The 24351-nt window shown below is 45.1% G+C and overlaps 1 protein-coding gene across 5 annotated transcripts in view; it reads right to left on the bottom strand.

The window, feature by feature from the left end:
* LOC115469837 (oxidoreductase NAD-binding domain-containing protein 1-like) overlaps positions 1 to 24351 on the bottom strand; it is a 114150-nt gene that overhangs the window by 2197 nt on the left and 87602 nt on the right. For all 5 annotated transcript variants that reach the window (XM_030202583.1, XM_030202550.1, XM_030202566.1 and 2 more), the window contains exon 7: positions 7640 to 7748. In XM_030202583.1, coding sequence (XP_030058443.1) covers positions 7640 to 7748 — 109 coding nt within the window. The remainder of the gene's footprint in view (positions 1 to 7639; positions 7749 to 24351) is intronic.

The following is a 24351-nucleotide window of genomic DNA, read 5'->3' as shown; positions in this document are numbered from 1 at the left end:
TAGTATACTACTTACAATGCCAACACAATATGTAATAGAACATTTTAATTGACAGCATAGGGTATAAGCAAAGATGGAACATATAGATAGGTAAGAGAATAAGAGGAGTTAGAAAATAAAGTGACTAATTTAAAGAAAGTTGCACATGAAGTCAGAGAGATGATTAAATGTTATCTGAGCTAGAGTAGGAATGGATAAACATTTCCTGCTGCAGTATGTGCAACTCCTTGTGTGTATGTGGAAGACTAAGAAGTTAGTTATTTCTTCCATTAAAGGCCTGGTTGAAGAGCCAAGCTTTCTCCTGCTTCATGAAGTAGTTGTTGGACTGCTGGTTTTATAAAATACTATTAAAAAAGGCCTGTTTCTGACACAAATGAAACAGGCGCTAGCAAGGTTTTCCTCGGAGTGTGTATGTTTGAGAGAGTGTGTGTGAGAGTGACTGTGTGTGACAGAGAGAGAGCGAGACCGGGTGCGAGTGTGTCTGTGAGAGAGAGAGTGAGACCAGGTGCAAGTGTGCCTGTGAGAGAGTGAGACCGGGTGCGAGTGTGCCTGTGAGAGAGTGAGACCGGGTGCGAGTGTGTCTGTGAGAGAGAGTGTGTGTGTGTGAGAATGAGTGTGTGTGCCAGGGGGCCCCCCCTCCCTACCAGTGTTGTCCCCCACCTCCCTCCCTCCCAGTTCCAGGGTCGTTCCCCCCTCCCTCTCTCTCTCTCCCTCCGACTTTCAGGGTCCCTCCCTCCCGAAGAGTCGTGGCGGCTGCCCTCACACTCTCCCATGAGGCTCGGAGGGGCAGCCATGGCTTCCTGAGGTCCCCCCTCCCCTACACCCGTGCGCTGGCTTGGCACAGCAGCATGCTCTCCGTGGCTGTGCCCCCTCCGCTCATGCTCAAGGACTCCGACCTTTCTTTCCCTGCCATTGGTCGTGACGCTCTCGGCTACTCCGCCCCTCAATGCTTCTGTTTCTCTTTCAAGCTCCGCTTCCGCCCCTGTGCCCTGCCCCTTTCGCCCTTCCTCCTCCAGCTCTGGTGTTCTATGTGACGTCAGCCTGATCTACGGAGCCTAGCAGACCAACTCCGAAGAAAGCCACGGACACAGGCAGCAAGATAGAACGTTGGAGGTGAGAATTATTATATAGGATTGGCAATGAATGTGACTATGCTGCAACCTAAATTATAAGACCACTATTCCATGATTGTGTGACTGCCCTACTTTAGATCATGACAGAGCGTAATCTGCACAGAGTGGCAGATGCAGCTCTGGCCACCTTACTGGGCAGACTAGATGGACTATGTGGGTCTTTATACAACATCATATACTATGTTTCTACGACCTGGAAGCAAATCATTAAAACAAGTTACTTACCTGTAACAGATGTTTTCCACAGAAGGGGGGGGGGGGGAAATCAATTCCTCACAGCATGTGTAAAATCACATGATGGAGCTTGCGCAGGTAAACGTCCCTTGTTTAGTTATTACCAGAAGTTTCTGAGTTGCTTCATCATAAATGCTAGCCACTTCCTGCCTGCCATTGTCGTGCAGGACCACATCAGTCTATTTATTCAGCTAGGGGCACCACAGAAAACAACTGCTACGAGAAAGTAACTTGGTCTTCTCTAAAGACAAGCATGAGACTCCCTAAGTGTAAGCTGCCTTCAACAGAAAAAGGGAGAATGAATAATAAGGCACTGCAACAGACACCAATATATTTTGTTGGTGCCAACCAGTCTTTTAAAAACATTTTTTGGGAAGACAGCCTGGAATGGAAAACAAAATGGGCCTGAGGGGATAGAGTTAGATTCTAATACCCAAATAAGTTCTGGAGGACTGACTGGCTAAACCTACTGTTGAGTTGGGAGTACTTTTTTAGGCTGTGAACGTATGAATAGATCACTATATTGCAGCCGTTCATATTTTCTCTATGCAGGCTGATTTCAAGTGAGCTACCAATGCTGCTTTAGCTCTGTCGTTATGAGCTGTAATATGCCCCTCAAGAATCAAACCTGCTTGTGCGGAAAAGAAAGAAATGCAGTCCACCAGCCAATTAGATAGCATGCATTTGATGGCAGGCCCCATTCTGTTAGGGTCAAATGAAACAAAAAAGTAGGCTGGACTTTCTAAGGGCTTTAATCCACTCCAAATAGGAGGCCAAGGCTCTTTTGTAATCCAATGTGTGAAGTGAACTTTCACCTTTGTGAGTGTGAGGAAAAAATATTAGCAGGACAACAGACTAATTAAGATGGAAATCAAACACCACCTTAGGAAGGTACTAAGGATGAGTAAAACAGAACCACCCTGTTATAGAGTTTAGTATAAAGTGGACCAGTTACTTAAGCCTGGAGCTCACTTACTGTGCATGTTAAAGTTTACTGCAACCAAAAAGAAGACCTTCCAGGTCAGGTTCTTCAGTTCACAGGTTATCGAGTGGATTGAAAGGATCTTTCATTAGCCTACTTAATACCACGTTGAGGTCCCACATTGGGATGCTTCACTAGTACTACTACTACTACTACTAATCATTTCTAAAGCGCTACTAGACGTATGCAGCGCTGTACACTTGAACTTGAAGAGACAGTCCCTGCTCGACAGAGCTTACAATCTAATTAGGACAGACAAACAGGACAAATAAGAGAGAAGGGAATATTAAAGTGAGGATAAAATAAGGGTTCTGAACAAGTGGAATAAGGGTTAGGATTTAAAAGCTGCATCAAAAAGGTGGGCTTTTAGCTTAGATTTGAAGACGGCCAGAGATGGGAGCTTGATGTACCGGCTCAGGAAGTCTATTCCAGGCATATGGTGCAGCAAGATAAAAGGAACGGAGTCTGGAGTTAGCAGTGGAGAAGAAGGATGCAGATAAGAGAGATTTACCCAGTGAACGGAGTTCCCAGGGAGGAATGTAGGGAGAGATGACAGTGGAGAGATACTGAGGAGCTGCAGAGTGAATGCACTTATAGGTCAATAAGAGGAGTTTGAACTGTATGCAGAAATGGATAGGAAGCCAGTGAAGTGACTTGAGGAGAGGGCTAATATGAGCATAACGACACTGGTGGAATATTAGTCATGCAGCAGAATTTTGAACAGATTGAAGAGGAGAGAGATGGCTAAGTGGGAGACCTGTGAGAAGCAAGTTGCAATAGTCTAAGCGAGAGGTGATGAGAGTGTAGATGAGGGTTCTGGTAGTGTGCTCAGAAAGGAAAGGGTGAATTTTGCTGATATTATAGAGAAAGAAACGACAGGTTTTAGCAGTCTGCTGAATATGTGCAGAGAAGGAGGGAGGAGTCGAAGATGACCCCAAGATTACGAGCTCATGAGACAGGAAGGATGAGATTGTTATCCACAGAAATAGAGAATAGGGGAGGAGGAGAGGTTGGTTTAGGGGGAAAGATGAGAAGCTCAGTCTTGGTCATGTTTAGTTTCAGATGGCGCTGAGACATCCAGGCAGAAATGTCAGACAGGCAGGCTGATACTTTGGCCTGGATTTCTGGTGTGGAGAGGTAGATCTGGGAGTCATCAGCGTAAAGATGATACTGAAAACCATGGGATGAGATCAGAGTACCAAGGAAAGAAGTATAGATGGAGAAAAGAAGAGGTCCCAGGACGGATCCCTGAGGTACATCAACTGACAGTGGGATAGAAGTAGAGGAGGATCCACTAGAGTATACGCTAAAAGTACGATGGGAGAGATATGAAGAAAACCAGGAAAGAACAGAGCCCTAAAATCCAAGTGAGGACTGTGTATCAAGGAGTAGGCTGTGATCAACAGTGTCAAAAGCAGCAGATAGATCGAGGATGAGGATAGAATAGAGACCTTTGGATCTGGCCAGGAACAGATCATTGGAGACTTTAGCAAGCACTGTTTCAGTTGAATGAAGGGGACGAAAGCCAGATTGAAGTGGATCAAGAATAGCTTGAGATGAAAGAAAGTCAAGGCAACGGCGGTGAACAGCACATTCAAGTATCTTGGATAGGAAAGGGAGGAGGGAGATGGGGCGATAGTTGGAAGGACAGGCAGGGTCCAATGAAGGTTTTTTTTTAAGGAGTGGTGTGACCATGGCATGTTTGAAGGCATCAGGAACAGTCGCAGTGGACAGTGAAAGATTGAGGATATGACAGATAACACTATGTCTCCTACTGTCATCCCTTTTAAGTAGATGGGTGGGAATATGATCAGAGGAACAGGTAGTTAGTTTTGAGGAGGAAAGAAGATGTGTAGTTTCCTCTTCAGTGATTTCAGAAAAGGAAGAAAAGGAGGCAGGGGTTGGAGGGTTGAGAGAATGGACTAAGGGAAGGAGAGTTGGAGGTGACCTGGTTGAGAATTCAAGTTTAATCTTGTGAACCATATCATGAAAGAACTCAGCCAGAGTCTGGGGAGAAAGTGAAGGGGGGAGTTGGAGGTGAAGGCACTTTGAGGAGAAGTGTGGCAAAGAGACGTCGAGGGTTTCAGCCAAGAGAATTTGTCAACTGGATGTAAAAGTCCTGTTTGGCAAGTAAAAGAGCAGACTGGAAGGAGGTCAGCAAGAATTTGAAATGTATGAAGTCAGCATGGGCACGGGATTTCAGCCAAAGGCGTTCTGCAGAGCGGGCACAGGAACATAGGTAGCGGATTCTAGAGGTCAGCCAAGGCTGGTGTTTGGTATGTTTTACAGAACGGGGAATGGGAGGAGCGAGAGTATCCAGAGCAGAGGACAGATTAGTATTATAGGAAGAGACAGCCTCATTGACAGACTTGGATAACATAGTGGTAGAGAGGATTGGAGGACAGAGTAGAAGGGTCAATAGCCTGAAGATTCCTAAATGTATTAAGGTTGGACGGGACTGGGGAGGAGGGTGTTTAAGTGTGAAAGTTATCAAATGATGGTCAGAGAGGGGAAGAGTTGAGGCACAGAAACTGGAGAGTGAGCAGTTTGAGAAGAAGATAAGATCAAGACAGTGGCCATTCTGGTGAGTGGGGGCAGTGGAACACAGTTGAAGATTGAAAGAGGATGTTAAAGCAAGAAACTGAGAAGCATAAGAGTCAGAGGGATCATTAGCATGAATGTTAAAATCCCCAAGAATGAGGGAAGGAGCTGAAGGTTCAAGAAAGAAGGAAAGCCAAGCATCAAAGTCAGTGAGAAAGGAAGAAAGGGACTTATCAGGGGGTCGATAAATAACTGCTACTCGGAGAGGTAGAGGAGCAAATAGATGGAGTGGACTTCGAAGGAAGAAAAACAGTGAGACTAAGGTAGAAGAAGAGGTTGAAATCTACAAGAGGGTGAAAGTAGTAGCCCGACACCACCTCCACGGCCAACCGGGCGAGGAGTATGGGAGAAAAGATAACCTCCATGGCATAGGGCTGCGACTGAAGCAGAGTCTTCAGGGTAAAGCCAAGTTTCAGTTAGGGCAAGCAGATGGAGAGTACGAGAGATAAAGAGGTCATGGATGTAGGAAAGTTTGTTACAGACAGAGTGGGCATTCCACAGAGCACAAGAGAAAGGCAGGGAAGGAGGGGGGGAGGAGAAGAACAGAAATTAGATTGGAGATATCACAGTGAGACCTGCACAAATAGGATGAGAGCTGATGTGGAGGACCAGGATTGGGATTAATGTCCCCAGCGGTGAGCAGGAGAAGGAGCAAAAGAATACAGAGAAGAGTAGGAGAGGTACGACGACAGTGATGAAGGCGAGATGGATGAATAGAAGGAAGGAAATGTTGAAGGTTGAGAGCTGAGAAAAAGGAAGAGGAATAAAGAGATGGTGAGATGATGAATACAGAGGGTGGACAATGTGTTCCTGCAGTGTACAGTGGTTTCAGATGGAGAAACAGATTAGGAAGGGACAGTACCAAGAAGAAAAAGTGTACTGGAGCCATAAATAGTAACCGAGAGGAAAATAAATGTAAAGAGAAAAATGCCCTGCGCGGCACCTAGAGCAGAGGTCCTGAGTGGAGCGGACCTGGGAGTCACCCCGGAGAAGGCTGTAAAGGAGAAGCCTTCCATGAATCTAACAAGTAAAGGCTGTACGGAGATGGGTTTCCCTTCTACATGCTGGTGGTAAATGCACTGTTCATCTCTGCCAGGTAAGTGGCCCTGAAGTCATTCTGTCCACACCCAGATCCACTCCTGACAGTCTCCCAACGCAGGAGGTACGACTGCTGCTTTCTGTTTTTGTTGACATAATACAAACATATGTAACAACACAATTTTGTTGGCCAACCAATCTTTGAAAGCCTTTAGAGCTTTCCAGGCTGCCGCTAATTCTATGAAATGTATATGATAAAGCTTCCGGGGAGAACCACAACTCATCTAAATGGACTCCCCAACCCAGTTTGGATACATCTGTTGTCAGTACTGTTTGACAATTTGGCAAAAGCCATTCTCTTCCAACTTCCACAAACTGAATGTCGATGTATCATTTATATACCGCAGTATCCCTTTGCAGGTTCACAGCTCTTTATAAAAGATAAGTAAGTTACACAGAACAATAAATAACCCAAAGTTACATGTAAAAGAAAATAACCTTGTCAGTTTTCAAAAAGCAAAGTTATCAATTTCTTGCAAAATATCAAGTAAGTGCACTCCAATCTAATAAAGGAGGGTAAAGGGTTCCAAACATACATTACAGCAAAAGGGAACCAGGTATTAAAAATTTTCAAAAAATGTACCCCTCTAGAACTAGAAAAATACCATGTGAGCCTCATCTATGCTGTATATGTAAATTTAATTAGCAACCTAAAATACATCTAAGAGTTAGCCAAGATTTCTTTGATAAAAGTAGGCTATAAGAGTCCAGACCAATCTCTCTATGTTGGAATTATCCTAGTATATTTAAACTAGTTCATTATCTCAAGGGAGTTATGTTATTTACCAACCTCTTTGACTGAAAGGCTGGCTTGGGGGAAAGGGGGGAGGGACTCTGTTTAGTTGATTGATCCTAGTTAAGCATAGTTTGGTCATTATATTGTACAGTAACCGTTGGTGTGGGATCCTTTACAAATATAATTTCTCTGGAATATAGAGGGTAGAGGGAGGCATAAGGGTAGGGCTGAGGGGGATATACTTGAGAAAATGTTTGATGACAGATATTCTCATTCTATGATCTTCATGTGTCTTTTATGCTATGCTATTTTGACTGTTTATAATGTTGGATAGTATGGTTCTACATAAGTCATCAATAACCTTTGAACATAAGAGTTAGCCAAGATTTAGAAATTCCTGCATAATGGGGATGTGGCACCTTCTATATTGTTTTTATCTTATTGTTGTAAGCTTTATAATCACCTCCTTTCCCCACATTCAGAATTCAGCAGAACTCTATTGAAATTCTACTTCTCCCCTCCAATGGGTCACCTTTAAAATAACCTGGTAGCTCTGTCACTGCCTAAACTCCATTTGTGAGATGGATGTGGATACTGAATATTCAGGATAGACTGGTGCACAAACCAATAAGTAGTTGAAACCCTGGAATAGCAATTCTTCTCACTACTTATGTCCTTGTGTTGATTCAACTCTTCTTGTGAGTATTATTTATGTATTTTTCTATCTAAGTCAGAAATCAAAATGCTTGAATTCTCCTCACTCTTCCGTACCACTGACCTTTACTTTCAAGAACACATCCTATTAGTTCGGTCTGGATTTTTTAAAGATGCCTTTAGAACAACTATAGGACTCACCCGTGGTATATGGTTGTAGCTCCTCACAAACTTGTGCTGTCTGTTGCGTAACATGGAAACTACATGAGATCTTTCCAGGAAACTTGTTTATCAAATTTAGGATCTTTTTCTGAAAATTTAAAAAATTCATGGATTAAGGCACATTGTGAAATCAACAAGCACATAATCAGCAAATGAACAGTATCACCAAAATTTAGGTACCTTGACGCACCTCAAATATCAGAACAATACAATACCAAAATGAAGGCTCAAACTATACAACACAGATATTTTTCCTTAATTAGAATATGAATGTGCCTACAACCAATACTGCTTTTACAAGCAATAGTAACTAAACCACAGTTTAGCCGTCTATAACCACCACTTCCGTTGATTTACTTCTAGGCAACTGTAAAGATGTCAGCTTGTTTCTGTATCAGCTGAATCTCGTCACATTCAGATCACTGTGTTTAAAATGCTCAGATCGGGTACTTGAAGTCTGGCATCCTCATCCTCTCACTGATGCACTGTACCATTTATTATTAGATGCGGTGCATGCTTTTCAACAGCTACAGCTGCAAGGATGCATACAAAGAATAAAGCATTGTCTGTCACACATATAAGCCTTCTGCTGTCACTGAACAATTCTGCTGAAATCAGTACACTGTAAAACCTGAATTAACTTCTCAAATTTAAAAAAAAAAAAACCCGGGAGGGGGGAAATGTTTGGGAAAAAAAAAAACTTTGATAGAAATTAAGATGTATTAGTACAAGTTTGAATTGTTCATCACCAGATTTATACTGATTGATATGGAAATGTTTAACATGTGCATTCATCAATAAAAATTGTTTGAAAGGTTAAAAAAAAAACCCAGTACAAGCTCTGTTACATACAGTATGCCCATGTTCTGTTCTTTACAAGAAACAGACAAGGTACCAGAACCAGCCTGGGAGTGTCAGAAGAGCAGAGTAGGAAGGAAGAATATTGTCATTTTATGACTTCTATAAACATACATAAAAAATGCACACCAATACTTGCCTAGAAATTAGGGCAGTTCACCGATTAAAAGTTTTTAATTGCATGATTAATAGCATAGAGTGTCCCCCTCACATTTTCACCTATATAGTGCAAAATATAGACTGCAGATGTCAATTCTCAACACTGACATACTGTACTTCAGTTACTGAACTGAAAATAAAATCATTTCTCTTACCTTTGTTGTCTGGTGATTTTACTTTTATTTTATTCTGTCTCTGGGTCTGTTCCTCTGTCTGTGATCTGAACTCTATTTTCAAGGCCTCCTCTCTCCTCTATTTCTTTTCTCTCCTCCTCTCTTCTTCACTTCTTCACCTATAACATCTTTCAAATTCAACTTTCTGCCATTTTTCTTCCTCCTTATACCCATCTTGTTTCTATCCCTTCCCTTCCCCTTCACCCATGGGCACCATTCTCCTCTTTCCTTCTGTCTTTCCTCCCCTCCATAGGCACCATCTCCTCTGGTCTCTCCTCCCACCCTGTGGACACCATCTCCTCTCTTCTCTCTAGCGTTTGACTCCTGCAGCAGGAAACAGGAAGTTTCATCAGAGAAGGTGGGACACTAGAAAGGGAGGGCTCAGGTTACAGAGAGGAGTGGAGCAGCGTGTGCTTAATGCTGCTGTGTGTACAAGGCAAGTTTGGAGGGTGATGGGCGGGCGGAATGAGATGCCAGAGAGTGGGGTTGCAGGAGAGAAAAGGCTGCCAGTATATGGTGGCAGGTAGGAGAGAAAAAGCTGCAGGAGCACTGGGGAGGGAGAGGGGCAGTGGTAGGAGAGAGAACGATGAGATTAATCGAGTTAAAATTATCTGCGCAAGTTAAAAGTAATGCAATTAATCGAGTTAAGGCACATTAAATGAACAGCCCTACTAGAAATACATATCTGGAACCATTTCTTACCAAGTACTTTATATTTCCAAATTAACATCACAAAAACATTAAACAAACTGTAACAATCTCAAAAAACAAATACAGCTAGCAATCAAACCATATTAATTCTTTATGAAGAATCCTTGAAAGCCTTATAAATTATGCTTCAGTCATTTATAGGTAAACTAGTAAAAAAGGCCCGTTTCTGAAACCAATTAAAACGGGCGCTAGCAAGGTATTGGCTTCCTGCAATTAATGTTTTGGGAGTCAGTCTTCCACAGGTGTCCCCCTCCCCTATGGATTTCAGCACTAAATTGGTTTCCTAGGCAGGGGGAGGAGTAGGGAAACATGCTCTGCGTGTTTCCCTACTCTCCCCCTCCACATTGGACACTCGCTGCTCCCTGCATCACGGCTCCTCCTCCTCCCCCTCCACATTGGTCACTCGCTGCTCCCCGCATCACAGCTCCTCCCCTCTCCCTGACGTCACTATTATGATACGCGAGGGGCCGGGCCTTCTGTTCCTGCTGCTGTGCATTCCCCGTGTTGTGCTGATTCGCTGCTCCCTGCATCGCGGCTCCATCCCTCTCCCTTCTACTGGCCAATCTGGTGTGGGATGTGTGAAGAGCAGCAGGGCAGTGTTGGAGAAGCAAGGGCCTCCCTTGTCACGCCGACAAAGCAGCACGACTAAGGAGCTCCTTGGGGCAGGCTTTGGGAGCCTAGATTTGTGCTTGTTTGTGTTGGGAGGTTGGTGAGGAAGAGAGTGGGGTGGGTTAGAGTTGGAGTATGGCACTAATAGACGAGATGTATGGATGTGAGAAGTATGGGGATCTGGGGTTTATGAAGAGGAGTGGGTGGAGGGTTAGGGGTTACTTCTGCTTTAAAACTAATAGTTTCTAAGGTGTGGGTTGGAAGGGATGGGTTGAAGGTGGGTTTGGTGAAAATAAGGTCTGTTAGGAACAAGACGTCTGTTGGATAATTTGTGTGTGACTGAATCTTGGTTGCTTAAAATTGATCTGGGGTTGTGTGGGATACACATGGGAATGGGCTTATAGAGATATTAAGAAAGGAGGAGGAGTGATTTTTTTTTTAAGCAGTGTTTGAGTTTTAAGTTGGTGGTTGACCAGTCTGCAGAATGAGGGGATGTTTTAGTGGGCTTGTTGTGTGATGTATTGCCCTCTGAGGATTTTGAGGGCTGATTGTTCTACCTTGTTGGATTTTATTTAGTCTTGGATGTACTACCCTACAGAGATATCCTCCACTACAACTACCTATAGAAACAAATAGAGTATCTCCAGTTCTGCCCTCTAAGAAAAAGCAGATTCCAACAAAACAAAAGCAAACACCTTTGATATCCACTTCATACCACTACCCTCCATCCAACCTAGGACAACTCCAACTATAACAGCCCCAACACTAACTGACGTTACTAACCCAACAACAGAACCCTCAATGCAAAAAACAAATCCCACTGACGAAAATGTCAAACACCAGAACTAACAAACGCATATACCCGAAATGTATCCTATTCACTATACTCATTTCCCCCACCTCCACCACACCCAACCTCCACACAAACAATCTATACAGCATCCCAATCATATCCCATACCTATCATAACAGCATATCATCACACACCTACATCACCGATCTAACATCTCCATACAACAGCTACAGACCAAACCCACAGAAATGAGAAGTTAATCAAAATAGAAATACAAAACCAAACAAAACTGGCAAACACAACCTCATCAAAATTCACTGCAACAGCGCCTCAACCCTCAATTACCTACCAATACCAATCATACACCTAAATGCCAGATCAGTGGTTAACAAAACAAAACTATCAAAGACTGGATAGAGGAGGAAAACCTAGGAGCTCTATTCATTAGAGAAACATGGATCCAACTTGAAAATGACCCCATCCTAAATGCAATATGCTCCCCAGGATACAAAATCATACACACTATGAGAGAAAGAAAAAAGGGGGCAGAATAGTAGTTATCTTCAAATCCTTCCTTACAACAGAACTCATCTCCAAATTCAGCTCTCCCCAACTCAAAATACCATCATGCACAATACAAGATGCCACCCTCCAAGATCAATTATGCTGCATCCTCTTCTACAGACCATCAGGAAAATGGTCAGAAACCCACCAGGAATTCATCGACGTCACCTCCAACACATGCATATCCCACTCAAACTACTTCTCAGAGATCTCAACATACACCTAGAAAACGCTAACAATGCAAACACCAAAGAATGCCACAACTTCCTCCATCAATGGAACTTCCAATACCCTCCCTCTCAACCAACCCACAACAAAGGCCACACACTCGATTTAATAGCATATAAATTCACAGAAACTCTTCACCTAGCGCACAACGATCTAAAATGGGAAGAAACACCATGGTCCGACCACTTCAAACTACTCGCCATTCTCAACTGGAAAGAGGCCTCTTCCCAAACCTCAACCACCCATACAACTTCTGAATCCAGAGGCATAACTGACAACAAAACCTTCTGGACCAACATCTATTCTAATTCTTGGTCCCCCCTCCCCCATAACACCTCGCGTTTCCTATCATCCTGGGAGAACAGATGCCAGATCGTCCATATCATAGCACCTCTGAAACTAAGAAAACCACCAGAAACAAGGCAAATCCATGGTACAACAACGAACTAAAGAAAACAAAAAGAATGCAGAAAATTAGAATGACTATGGCAAAAACACAAAACAGACAACAACAAAACAAAATGCAAATCAGAAATCAGACAGTACAAAACAAAACTGAGGAAAATCAAATTCAATCCCTACAAACAACTAATTGGATCCGATTATAAAAACAAAAACAAAAAAAACTACAACTTGCTTACGTCCACAAACCTACTGACTTGCGAATCGGAAAATTCACCGGGAGCACAAAAACTAGCCAACTACTTTGAATATAAAATAGTATTAATAAGAGCCTCCTTCCAAAAAGATGACCCAGACCTAGATCTGTTTCAGGATGAACTTACCAGGAAAGGTAAACCACTTGGTGCCGACAGATCATGGTCATCATTTTCACCCCCAAACACAGCTTTAGTGTGGCAACTGCTAATCAAAACTACCAAATCCCACTACTCACTAGACACATGCCCTAGCTACCTACTAAAAGAACATCCCGCCCATTTCCTTGACAGCATAACAGCCTACCTAACCAACCTGTTAGCCGCCGGCATCTTTCCTACGGAAAAGAGGGACATCATTCTAACACCGATCCCAAAAACCCCTAAATTAACCAAAGCAATGTCAAAAAATACAGACCAGTGGCCTCCATAACCCTCATTGCTAAGATATTGGAATGCATAGTCAAAGAACTCACTGAATACTTGAACAACTTCTCAATACTACATGATTCTCGATCTGGCTTCAGATCACGACACAGCACAGAACCCACACTCAACACCCCGATCACCAATTTCAGAAGAGAAATCAGCCAGGGCGGAAACATACTGCTACTACAATTCGGCATGTCCTCGGCCTTCGATATGGTCGGCCACTGCATCCTTATCCAAATACTCAACAAGATTGGCATAAGCAGAACAGTACTCAAATGGTTTGAGAAATTCCTGACCAAGAGATCTTACCAAGTCAATATGAACAATGAACTATCTTCCACCTGGACAGCACGATGAGGAATCCTACAGAGATCCTTCATCTCCCCTATACTATTCAACATCATGATGACCCCATTAGCCGAAAAACTTGACAACCAAGGTCTCAACCCATTCACCTACGCAGACGATGTGACCATCTTTATCCCTTTCGAAAGCGACATTAATGACATCACAGAAGAAATCAGAGCAGGCCTAAACACACTAAAAAACTGGGCAACCGCATTCAAGCTCAACAGAGATAAGACCCAATTCCTGGTACTAACATCACCCCACAAACAAACCACCATACACAATATAACCACATAGCCCCAGCACAAAATGGAAGCCGTATCTGTTGCAAAGTGGAATTTTCTCTAATGTAAGTTAGAAAAACAAGTTGAGAAATGAGACTTTCCTGTGAGCAGGATTGTGGTCAGCCATGGTGTGAGAAAGGAAAGGTGTAGCTGGATGCAGGGTCTTGCTTAAGATTTGTGGTCAAGCGAGCTAAAGACAAAACCATGTTAGCAAGATAGAAGCTACTCATTAGCATGAGCCAATCAGTGACAACCATGACATTAGCATAGATCCAATCAGGTATATCTACTGTCATATTATCCATATCCTGAGGGCACCTATAAAAATCAGGGTATTTCCTGGTTTAAGTTAGAGAGAGAAGGGTTGGCACTCTCTCTCTCCAAGGGAAACCAATGTGACCAGCAGAATTGACAAATTACCTAATTGCTTTCCCTTGTAAAACCTTTAATTGGTAAAAGAAATTATAAAAGATTAGGAATTAACACCTGTTTGCAGCTGGATTATTATATTCCTATAATTAATTGATTGTACGTGCCTGTTGTCAATCACTGATTTGACTTGTACCTTGGCAAATAAACTCCTCATTCCAAATGATGATTTGTGGGCTTCACTTAATGATGAAAGGCTGTAAGTATAAATGCTTTTGCTGTATCAGGCTATCTTTCACTGCATTGTATAACTTGTAATCTAAATCCAGTTTGTCATAAGGCTGGTATCTTTTTCTTAGACCTAACGTCTCTCTTAGTGGCAATTCCTTTTAGAACTTCATAACTCCTTGATTACCCCGGTACTAGTGCTATTTAGAGATGGAGTCAGATCTAAGGTCACTCCAGCCTTCTTGGGGAGCTCTGGACCCCTAAATTCACAACAGAACAATCATCGATCAAAAATTAAACCTTCAAACCCCAGGTCACAAAGGTAGAGTAATGAACACTTTCCACATAATGTGGAAACTAAGGAGAATTAGAAATAACTTCACCACAAAAGTATTCCGACTCATAGTATAATCTTTAGTCCTCACACACTTAAGACTACTGCAATGCATCTACTCAGGTTGCAAAGAGCAAATCATAAAGAGATTCCAAACTGCCCAAAATACAGCAGCCAGACTCATTCTGAGGAAGACACAATATGAAAGGGCCACCCTGCTACTACAAGCACTCAACTGGCTCCCTATCAAGGCCCAGATAACCTTCAAACTCTGTACAATGGTCTGGCTCATAGCTCTCGGTGAAGCACCCACATACCTCTCAAACATGATCATCCTACCCCTCAAAAACACCCTGAAGGAAACGAGGAACTACCTGATCCTCCACTACCCCCGTGTCACAAGCTAATCTACAAGTCCATTCATTCAGCTAACTTCCCCTACCAAAGCTCCCTTGTGGAATACCCTTCCAAGTCACTAAGGTCCTTAACACCGTACACCAACTTTCGGAAACACTTCAAGACCTACCTATTCAAAAAAGTCCTACCTACAAACAACAAAAACATACATGCTAGCTGACCCCCAACCCCCCCATAAGTCAACCAATTAAACCTACCACTCCCTACGTCAACCACTACCCCCATCTCCATAACCAAGTCCTCTCTCTCAACCCTCTATGGATCTAACTACTCTCTTAATATGCACCTCGCTAAAATCTCTCTTAAAATGTAACTCTCTTGTCACTCTTACCCCCAACCATCATCCTAAAATGTAACTCTCTACTTCACTAACTAACCAAATTTGTAAACCACATCGAACCAAACCTGTTTGTAAAATCTGGGATATAAATACTGCTACAAATAAATAAAAAATAAGCTATATATTTTAGAAGATTTTAATTTGCCATTAGATCCTGGTGTAGATGTGTCTGGGGGAACTAGTCATATACTTTTTGAGGCACTGGCAGTGTGGTCCTTGCAACAAGTAGTGTGTGAGTCAACGCATGAAGCAGGACACATGCTGAATCTTATTTTTCTATCATATATAGGTCTAAGCAGTACGTAAGTACTTAAATGAATGAATGACTATAAGTTACAAATGCATATGTTAGAGTCAGTTCAGGTTTTGAAGGCGGGGTGGTCCGATCATTGTGTTTTGGTGTTTAGTGTGGATGTGCAGTGAATGGTAAGGAAGGAGCAGTATCATGCAAAGTCAATGAAGGTATGTCCTAGGTTTGAAATTCTGGATTTGAAAAGGGAGTGGTGTTGCCTAGGTTCAATATTGAAGATCTGGGAATGGTTGAAGAAATGACTATTCTTATGTCCTTGGAAGTCAGGTACTTTGGGATAGAGCGGGAATTGAGACAGCCAGTGGGTTTGAAGGAAATCTAGAGATAAGGAGAATTATCGGAGTTATAGGATAAAATTTAAAGAATATTTAGTTATTGGTGAGAGTGTAAAGAATGAGTATTAATCAGAAAAAGGTGAGAGAAGCATTGAATCAGCTGAAGGAATTGTTATGTTGTAAATAGTTTAGTAGGAAAGAATGTTGGGACTGTGAGGTTTAGGTTTGAGCAAGTGCAAAGTGATGCATGTGGGAAAGAGGAAACCAAATTATAGCTACATCATGCAAGGTTCCACGTCAGGAGTTGCTGACCAAGAAAGAGATCTAGGTGTCATCGTTGATGATACGTTAAAACCTTCTGCTCAGTGTGCTGCTGCTGCAGCTAAGAAAGCAAATGAAATGTTAGGTATTATTAGGAAAGGAATGAAAATCAAAAATGACGTTATAATGTCCTTGTATCGCTCCATGGTGCGACTGCACCTCGAATATTGTGTTCATTTCTGGTTGCCGCATCTCAAAAAGTTATAGTGGACTTAGAAAAGGTGCAGAGAAGGGCGACGAAAATGATAAAGGGGATGGGACGACTTCCCTATGAGGAAAGATTGTAAGCTCTTTTGAGCAGGGACTGTCTCTCTTCATGTTTGACTGTACAGCGCTGCGTAAGTCTGGTAGCGCTTTAGAAATGTTGAGTAGTATTAGTAGTAGAAAGGCTAAAGTAGCTAGGGCTCTTCAGCTTGGAGAAAAGGCGACTGAGGGGAGATATGATAGAGGTCTATAAAATAATGAGTGGAGTTCAACGGGTAGACGTGAAGCATCTGTTTACGCTTTCCAAAAACACTAGGACTAAGGGACTGTAAGAAAAGGGCGGGCCACCAATATATAGGTATGCTATATACAGGAGAACAACTCCCAATATACATCTAGAGGTACTTAGCTGACAGAACACTACTAAATAGCATTTATTCTGGACATGTGTCTAGGGGAAGCGTACCTCTTTGGCCCAACGGCAAGCTAGTTGTGCTGGAAAAAGGAACAATGCCACAAATGGAATATATATTATTTATTAGGTAAAGAAATATATATATAAATAGTTCTTAAGCACAATGCCAAGCAAAATACAAAATAACTTGCTATAAAAATAGATTATCACCAAAATATAGATAATGACATATGATTATCCTAATGGACTAACTAAATGAGTAATTACACAACCAATCACAGTACTGATATCCTAATGATTATGAGAAGTTACACCACACGTCTTATGCAAAATACAGTTAGCAGCTAAATTCATAGACCATAAGTCATGACATACAACCCATCTGTCTCAGAAAAAAGCCAAGGACTAATTATTCCCATGACCATATGTAGTAAATCCTGTTATCTCACCCTGCAGTTTGTGGCAGACTTCCAATGATAAAGAAGCGGATTCCTCTTCTGAGACTCAAGCTGAAACCTCAGCGAGTCTCTCAGTCCAGGAATAAGTCTGAGATCTGTATTCTGGAGGCAGATGACACAGTCATTAAGTAAGGCCGTATCGTAACTGAGCTAACCTTGTGAGTTTGTTACAAGGTATGCAGTACACTGGTGATTAGGAAATCAGGCTCTTGCTCTTTCAGAGTCTTCTATCCAACTGCAAGTCTTCTGGTCGTCTTTTCTCTCTCCTTCTCCTCGTCAGTCCAAACTTTTGGCATCCATCGGTCAGATGATATGTGTGGGCCAATCACAGATGGTGTACTAATGTCCAGCCAGCTTCTTGGTCATGAAGCGAGCCTTTGTTGTAGTATCAATGGCATGCAAACATCCCTGTCTGATCCCATAATCCTGGAGCCATGTGTGGCTCTCCTTCAATCTTCCCAGGAGATAACTGGGCTAGTTTGCAACAAAGAATAAGTCCTTGGATGAAGTCATCTTGGAATGCTCAGCAGTAAATTTCCTTTCTGTAACCAAGCTGGATTCTGATGGTTACTGATGCATACAGGCCACAAGCTGTAACATTCATATTGTTATAACAATGGCTGTATAGGCCATGACCAGCAAAGGTGAGATCTCAGGTAAATACTCCTACAGGACATGCGATGAACCTACAAAGTAGTAAATTTAAAATGAATCGGAGAAAATGTTTCTTCACTCAACGTGTAATTAAACTCTGGAATTCGTTGCCAGAGAATGTGGTAAAGGCAGTTAGCTTAGCAGAGTTTATAAAAGGTTTGGAAGGCTTCCTAAAGGAAAAGTCCATAGACCATTATTAAATTGGACTTGGGAAAAATCCACTATTTCTGGGATAAGCAGTATAAAATGTTTTGTACTTTTTAGGGATCTTGCCAGGTATTTGTGACCTGGATTGGCCACTGTTGGAAACAGGATGCTGGGCTTGATGGACATTTGGTCTGTCCCAGTATTTTTTGTTGTTGTTGTTTTTTGTTACATTTGTACCCCGTGCTTTCCCACTCATGGCAGGCTCAATGCGGCTTACATGGGGCAATGGAGGGTTAAGTGACTTGCCCAGAGTCACAAGGAGCTGCCTGTGCCTGAAGTGGGAATCGAACTCAGTTCCTCAGTTCCCCAGGACCAAAGTCCACCACCCTAACCACTAAGCCACTCCTCCACTCCATAAGTATGACAATACGTATGTACTTATGATTGATGCATGCTAGTCTGGGGAGTTTTTGAGGGAGAAAACTGAAGCTTTGGTTAGGAGATTTGGATAGCCTGTTGTTGGTGCACAAATGCAGCCATTGTTGAATGTGGAGGGGGAGGGGTGTGTATGAAACGTTTCAGGATGTATCTGTGGCCGTTATGGTGTTAGTGTTTCAAGCATTGAAACCTACTAAGGCAATAATGGCCCCATGTTCTTCAGTGGATGTGAGCTAGCTGGCATGTGAGCTGGCACCTGTATGTGTGTGTGTGTGGGGGGGGGGGGGGGTGTTATTCCAGCATCACTGAAGTTGGCCACAGTGAAACCCTTATTGAAAAATAAAGTGGGGTTAGATAAGTAATGAATAATTCTCCGAGGACAAGCAGGCTGCTTGTTCTCACTGATGGGTGACGTCCACGGCAGCCCCTCCAATCGGAACACTTTCTAGCAAAGTCCTTTGCTAGTCCTCGCGCGCCGATGCACACCGGTCTTCCCGCCCGAACTGGCTCGTGCCGGCCAGTCTTCTTTTGTCCGCGCTCGGTACGGTCGTGTTTCGCCGTTCGCGCCCCGAAAGTTGACCTCGCGCGTCGTTTTTGACTTCGCTTTAAAAAAAAAAAAAAAAAGGTGTTCGGAAGGAGACCTTTTCGGTCTGTTCCCCTTCCTGTACCTCTAGTTTTGCCCCGGTAAGTTTTCTTTCGTCGTCGGGGTAGGCCCTTTTAGGCCTCGATTCGAAGTTTTTCTTCCCCCTTTTTTGTGGTGCCATTTTCGCCATTTCGAGTTTTGATCTCGCCGGCGTGATTTTTCCGCCCATGACATCAAAGTCTTCCAGCGGCTTCAAGAAGTGCACCCAGTGCGCCCGGGTAATCTCGCTCACTGACAGGCACACGTCGTGTCTTCAGTGTCTGGGGGCTGGGCACCGCCCGCAGGCCTGTAGTCTGTGTTCTCTTTTGCAAAAGCGGACTCAGGTAGCGAGATTGGCCCAGTGGAACGTTTTGTTCTTGGGCTCTTCGTCGGCATCGGCACTGGGAGTATCGACTGCTTCGACGTCGTCGGCGCCCGGACCTTCATCCTCGCCCCCGATTGCATCGAGTGAATCGAGGCATCGACCCTCTGCATCGGGGCCGAGACATCGGAGGGCTGCGTCGGCGTCGGTGGTACCGAGACCTCCTCGTCTGCTGATGTCGTTGGACGGTGGTGCTTCGTCTGGAGTGCAGGTGAGGGCTGTCCATTCCCCTGCTGGTGGCGGTGAGCCTTCGGGTGGGTCTCCCCCTACCCTGAGGGCTCCTGCGGTACAGCCACCCCCGAGACCGACCTCCTTCGGCCTCGGCCCCGAGGAAACGACGGCTGGATTCTACGTCCTCCTCGTCGGTGCCGGGAAGCTCCGGTGACATGCTTCGTCCCAAGAAGTCGAAGAAGCATCGTCACCGGTCCCCTTCCCGTGTCGGCACCGAGAGCTCTGCGTCGCCGAGGGAGTCGGCACCCAGTAGGCATCGGCACCGAGAGGACCGCTCGCCCTCTGTTCAAGAGGTGTCGATGCGCTTCCCTTTGGACAGACCGGAACAGCCTCCACGCCCGGAACAGACTCTGACATCGACGCCTGCATCGGCTTCCATGCCTTTTTCCACAGCCGCTCTGAACGAGAGTCTCCGGGCCGTTCTCCCAGAGATCCTGGGAGAGCTGTTGCGCCCTACCCCTCCGGTACCGGGGGTGCTTGCGCCACCGGTACCGTCGAGCGAGGCGCCGGCTGGCCCATTGCCCGGGGTGAGGTCTCCGACATCGGTGCCGCTTGCGGTACCGACTGCGGTAGCCTCCCAGGAAGGCTCCCCGACTACGTTGGCGGAGGGAGCTTCGCCGGTGCGGGCGAGGGAGTCTACCTCTCGACGCTCCCACCGTGGCCATTGTTCCACGGAGTCGAGCAGGGCACGGCTGCAGACACAGGTCCGTGAACTTGTGTCTGACACCAATGGTGAGGCCTCGTGGGAAGAGGAAGAGGACATCAGATATTTCTCTGACGAGGAGTCTGAGGGTCTTCCTTCTGATCCCACTCCCTCTCCTGAAAGGCAGCTTTCTCCTCCCGAGTCTGTCTTTCGCTTCCTTTGTCCGGGAGATGTCTACGGCCATCCCCTTCCCGGTGGTTGTGGAGGACGAGCCCAGGCTGAAATGTTTGAGCTCCTGGACTATCCTTCTCCACCTAAGGAAGCATCCACAGTACCCATGCATCATGTCCTCAAAAAGACATTGCTGGCGAACTGGACCAAGCCTCTAACTAATCCCCACATTCCCAAGAAGATCGAGTCCCAGTACCGGATCCATGAGGACCCAGAGCTGATGCGCACTCAGTTGCCTCATGACTCTGGAGTTGTGGATTTGGCCCTAAAGAAGGCCAAGAGTTCTAGGGAGCATGCTTCGGCGCCCCCGGGAAAGGACTCTAGAACCTTGGACTCCTTTGGGAGGAAGGCCTACCATTCTTCTATGCTCGTGGCCAAAATTCAGTCCTACCAGCTCTACATGAGCATACACATGCGGAACAATGTGCGGCAGTTGGCGGGCTTGGTGGACAAGCTCCCTCCTGAGCAAGCCAAGCCATTTCAGGAGGTGGTCAGGCAGCTGAAGGCGTGCAGAAAATTCCTGGCCAGAGGGGTGTATGACACCTTTGATGTTGCGTCCAGGGCCGCTGCTCAAGGTGTGGTGATGCGCAGACTCTCATGGCTGCGTGCCTCCGACCTGGAGAATAGAATCCAGCAGCGGATTGCGGACTCGCCTTGCCGTGCGGATAATATTTTTGGAGAGAAAGTCGAGCAGGTGGTAGAGCAGCTCCACCAGCGGGACACCGCTTTCGACAAGTTCTCCCGCCGGCAGCCTTCAGCCTCTACCTCTACAGGTAGAAGATTTTTTGGGGGAAGGAAGACTGTTCCCTACTCTTCTGGCAAGCGTAGGTACAATCCTCCTTCTCGACAGCCTGTGGCCCAGGCTAAGCCCCAGCGCGCTCGCTCTCGTCAGCAGCGTGCGACTCAGCAAGGCCCCTCGGCTCCCCAGCAAAAGCAAGGGACGAGCTTTTGACTGGCTCCAGCAGAGCATAGCCGACATCCAAGTGTCAGTGCCGGGCGACCTGCCAGTCGGAGGGAGGTTGAAAGCTTTTCACCAAAGGTGGCCTCTCCAAATAGTCCGGCAAGGATACACCCTCAATTTGGCATCAAAACCTCCAAATTGTCCACCGGGAGCTCAGTCTTACAGCTTCCAACACAAGCAGGTACTTGCAGAGGAACTCTCCGCCCTTCTCAGCGCCAATGCGGTCGAGCCCGTGCCATCCGGGCAAGAAGGGCTGGGATTCTATTCCAGGCACTTCCTTGTGGAAAAGAAAACAGGGGGGATGCGTCCCATCCTAGACCTAAGGGCCCTGAACAAATATCTGGTCAAAGAAAAGTTCAGGATGCTTTCCCTGGGCACCCTTCTCTCCATGATTCAGGAAAACGATTGGCTATGCTCTCTGGACTTGAAGGACGCCTACACGCACATCCCAATACTGCCAGCTCACAGACAGTATCTGCGATTCCAGCTGGGCACACGTCACTTCCAGTACTGTGTGCTACCCTTTGGGCTCGCCTCTGCGCCCAGAGTGTTCACGAAGTGCTTGGCTGTAGTAGCAGCGGCACTTCGCAGACTGGGGGTACACGTGTTCCCATATCTCGACGATTGGATGTTGAGAGCGTAGACTTTGCCTCTTTGGGTCTGTCAGAGGGTGTCTCCCGCATCTTGCTTGCTTCCAGGAAAGATTCCACTAAAAGGAGTTACTTCTTTCTATGGAGGAGGTTTGCCGTCTGGTGTGACAGCAAAGCCCTAGATCCTCGCTCTTGTCCTACACAGACCCTGCTTGAATACCTTCTGCACTTGTCTGAGTCTGGTCTCAAGACCAACTCCGTAAGGGTTCACCTTAGTGCAATCAGTGCATACCATTACCGTGTGGAAGGTAAGCCGATCTCAGGACAGCCTTTAGTTGTTCGCTTCATGAGAGGTTTGCTTTTGTCAAAGCCCCCTGTCAAACCTCCTACAGTGTCATGGGATCTCAATGTCGTTCTCACCCAGCTGATGAAACCTCCTTTTGAGCCACTGAACTCCTGCCATCTGAAGTACTTGACCTGGAAGGTCATTTTCTTGGTGGCAGTTACTTCAGCTCGTAGAGTCAGTGAGCTTCAGGCCCTGGTAGCCCAGGCCCCTTACACCAAATTTCATCACAACAGAGTAGTCCTCCGCACTCACCCTAAGTTCTTGCCAAAGGTTGTGTCGGAGTTCCATCTGAACCAGTCAATTGTCTTGCCAACATTCTTTCCCCGTCCTCATTCCTGCCCTGCTGAACGTCAGCTGCACACATTGGACTGCAAGAGAGCATTGGCCTTCTATCTGGAGCGGACACAGCCCAACAGACAGTCCGCCCAATTGTTTGTTTCTTTTGATCCCAACAGGAGGGGAGTGGCTGTGGGAAAACGCACCATATCCAATTGGCTAGCAGACTGCATTTCCTTCACTTACGCCCAGGCTGGGCTGGCTCTTGAGGGTCATGTCACGGCTCATAATGTTAGAGCCATGGCAGCGTCGGTAGCCCACTTGAAGTCAGCCACTATTGAAGAGATTTGCAAAGCTGCGACGTGGTCATCTGTCCACACATTCACATCTCATTACTGCCTGCAGCAGGATACCCGACGCGACAGTCGGTTCGGGCAGTCAGTGCTTCAGAATCTGTTCGGGGTTTAGAATCCAACTCCACCCCCCTAGGCCCATGTTTGTTCTGTTCCAGGCTGCACTGTCAGTTAGTTGGTAAATTTTTTAGGTCAATCTCAGTTATGTCCTCGCCGTTGCAAGGCCCAATTGACCATGGTTGTTGTTTTGAGTGAGCCTGGGGGCTAGGGATACCCCCATCAGTGAGAACAAGCAGCCTGCTTGTCCTCGGAGAAAGCGAATGCTACATACCTGTAGAAGGTATTCTCCGAGGACAGCAGGCTGATTGTTCTCACAAACCCGCCCGCCTCCCCTTTGGAGTTGTGTCTTCCCTTCTCTTTGTCTTGCTACATATGAGACTGGCCAGCACGAGCCGGTTCGGGCGGGAAGACGGCCGCGCATGCGCGGTGCGCATCGGCGCGCGAGGACTAGCAAAGGACTTTGCTAGAAAGTGTTCCGATTGGAGGGGCTGCCGTGGACGTCACCCATCAGTGAGAATAATCAGCCTGCTGTCCTCGGAGAATACCTTCTACAGGTATGTAGCATTCGCTTTATCACTCCATTTCAGTGTTACCAGTTGTGATGAAAATCGTGGAAAAAGTGGTGTTGAGGCAATTGAGTGAATACGTTGCTCGGACTGGTGGGTTGGATTAATTTCAGTTTGGGTTTTGGGGAAAGCACAGTGTGGGGTGGTTGTTGGTGTCAGTGAGTTACATTGTGGTATGGATAAGAGAAATATTTTATTATTTTTTGACATTAGATATTTCCTCAGTGTTTAATTCCGTGACTACTGATGTGTTGTTTTCATAATCCTCTTGAGTAGAGAGGTGTGGTAGCCGTGTTAGTCCACTTTTAAAGGTAATCAATAGAAATAAAACAAAATAAAGCATGGAAAATAAAATAAAATGATACCTTTTTTATTGGACATAATTTAATACATTTCTTGATTAGCTTTCGAAGGTTGCCCTTCTTCGTCAGATCGGAAATAAGCAAGTGTTGGTAGATGACAGTATATATAAGTGAAACATCAAAGTATTTCAGTTGGTAATTGTAAATCTGAGGAAAGTGCATTATGCAGAGACAAGTGTAGGTGCATTTTCTACTGCGGGACCACGTTTGTGGAATAGCTTTTGCCAGGGTACTGACATTTGGCCACGAATGTGACCCAATTTCAGAGGCTGTTGAAGACCTATTTGTTTATGTTTGCATATCCTCTGGTATAATGGAAATAAAGGCATAGTGTGGGATAGCT

This window comes from Microcaecilia unicolor, chromosome 1, assembly GCF_901765095.1.
Source record: "Microcaecilia unicolor chromosome 1, aMicUni1.1, whole genome shotgun sequence".
NCBI lineage: Eukaryota > Metazoa > Chordata > Amphibia > Gymnophiona > Siphonopidae > Microcaecilia > Microcaecilia unicolor.
The sequence above is the reverse complement of the archived record's forward strand: the minus strand, read 5'-3'. Positions and strand labels throughout refer to the sequence as shown.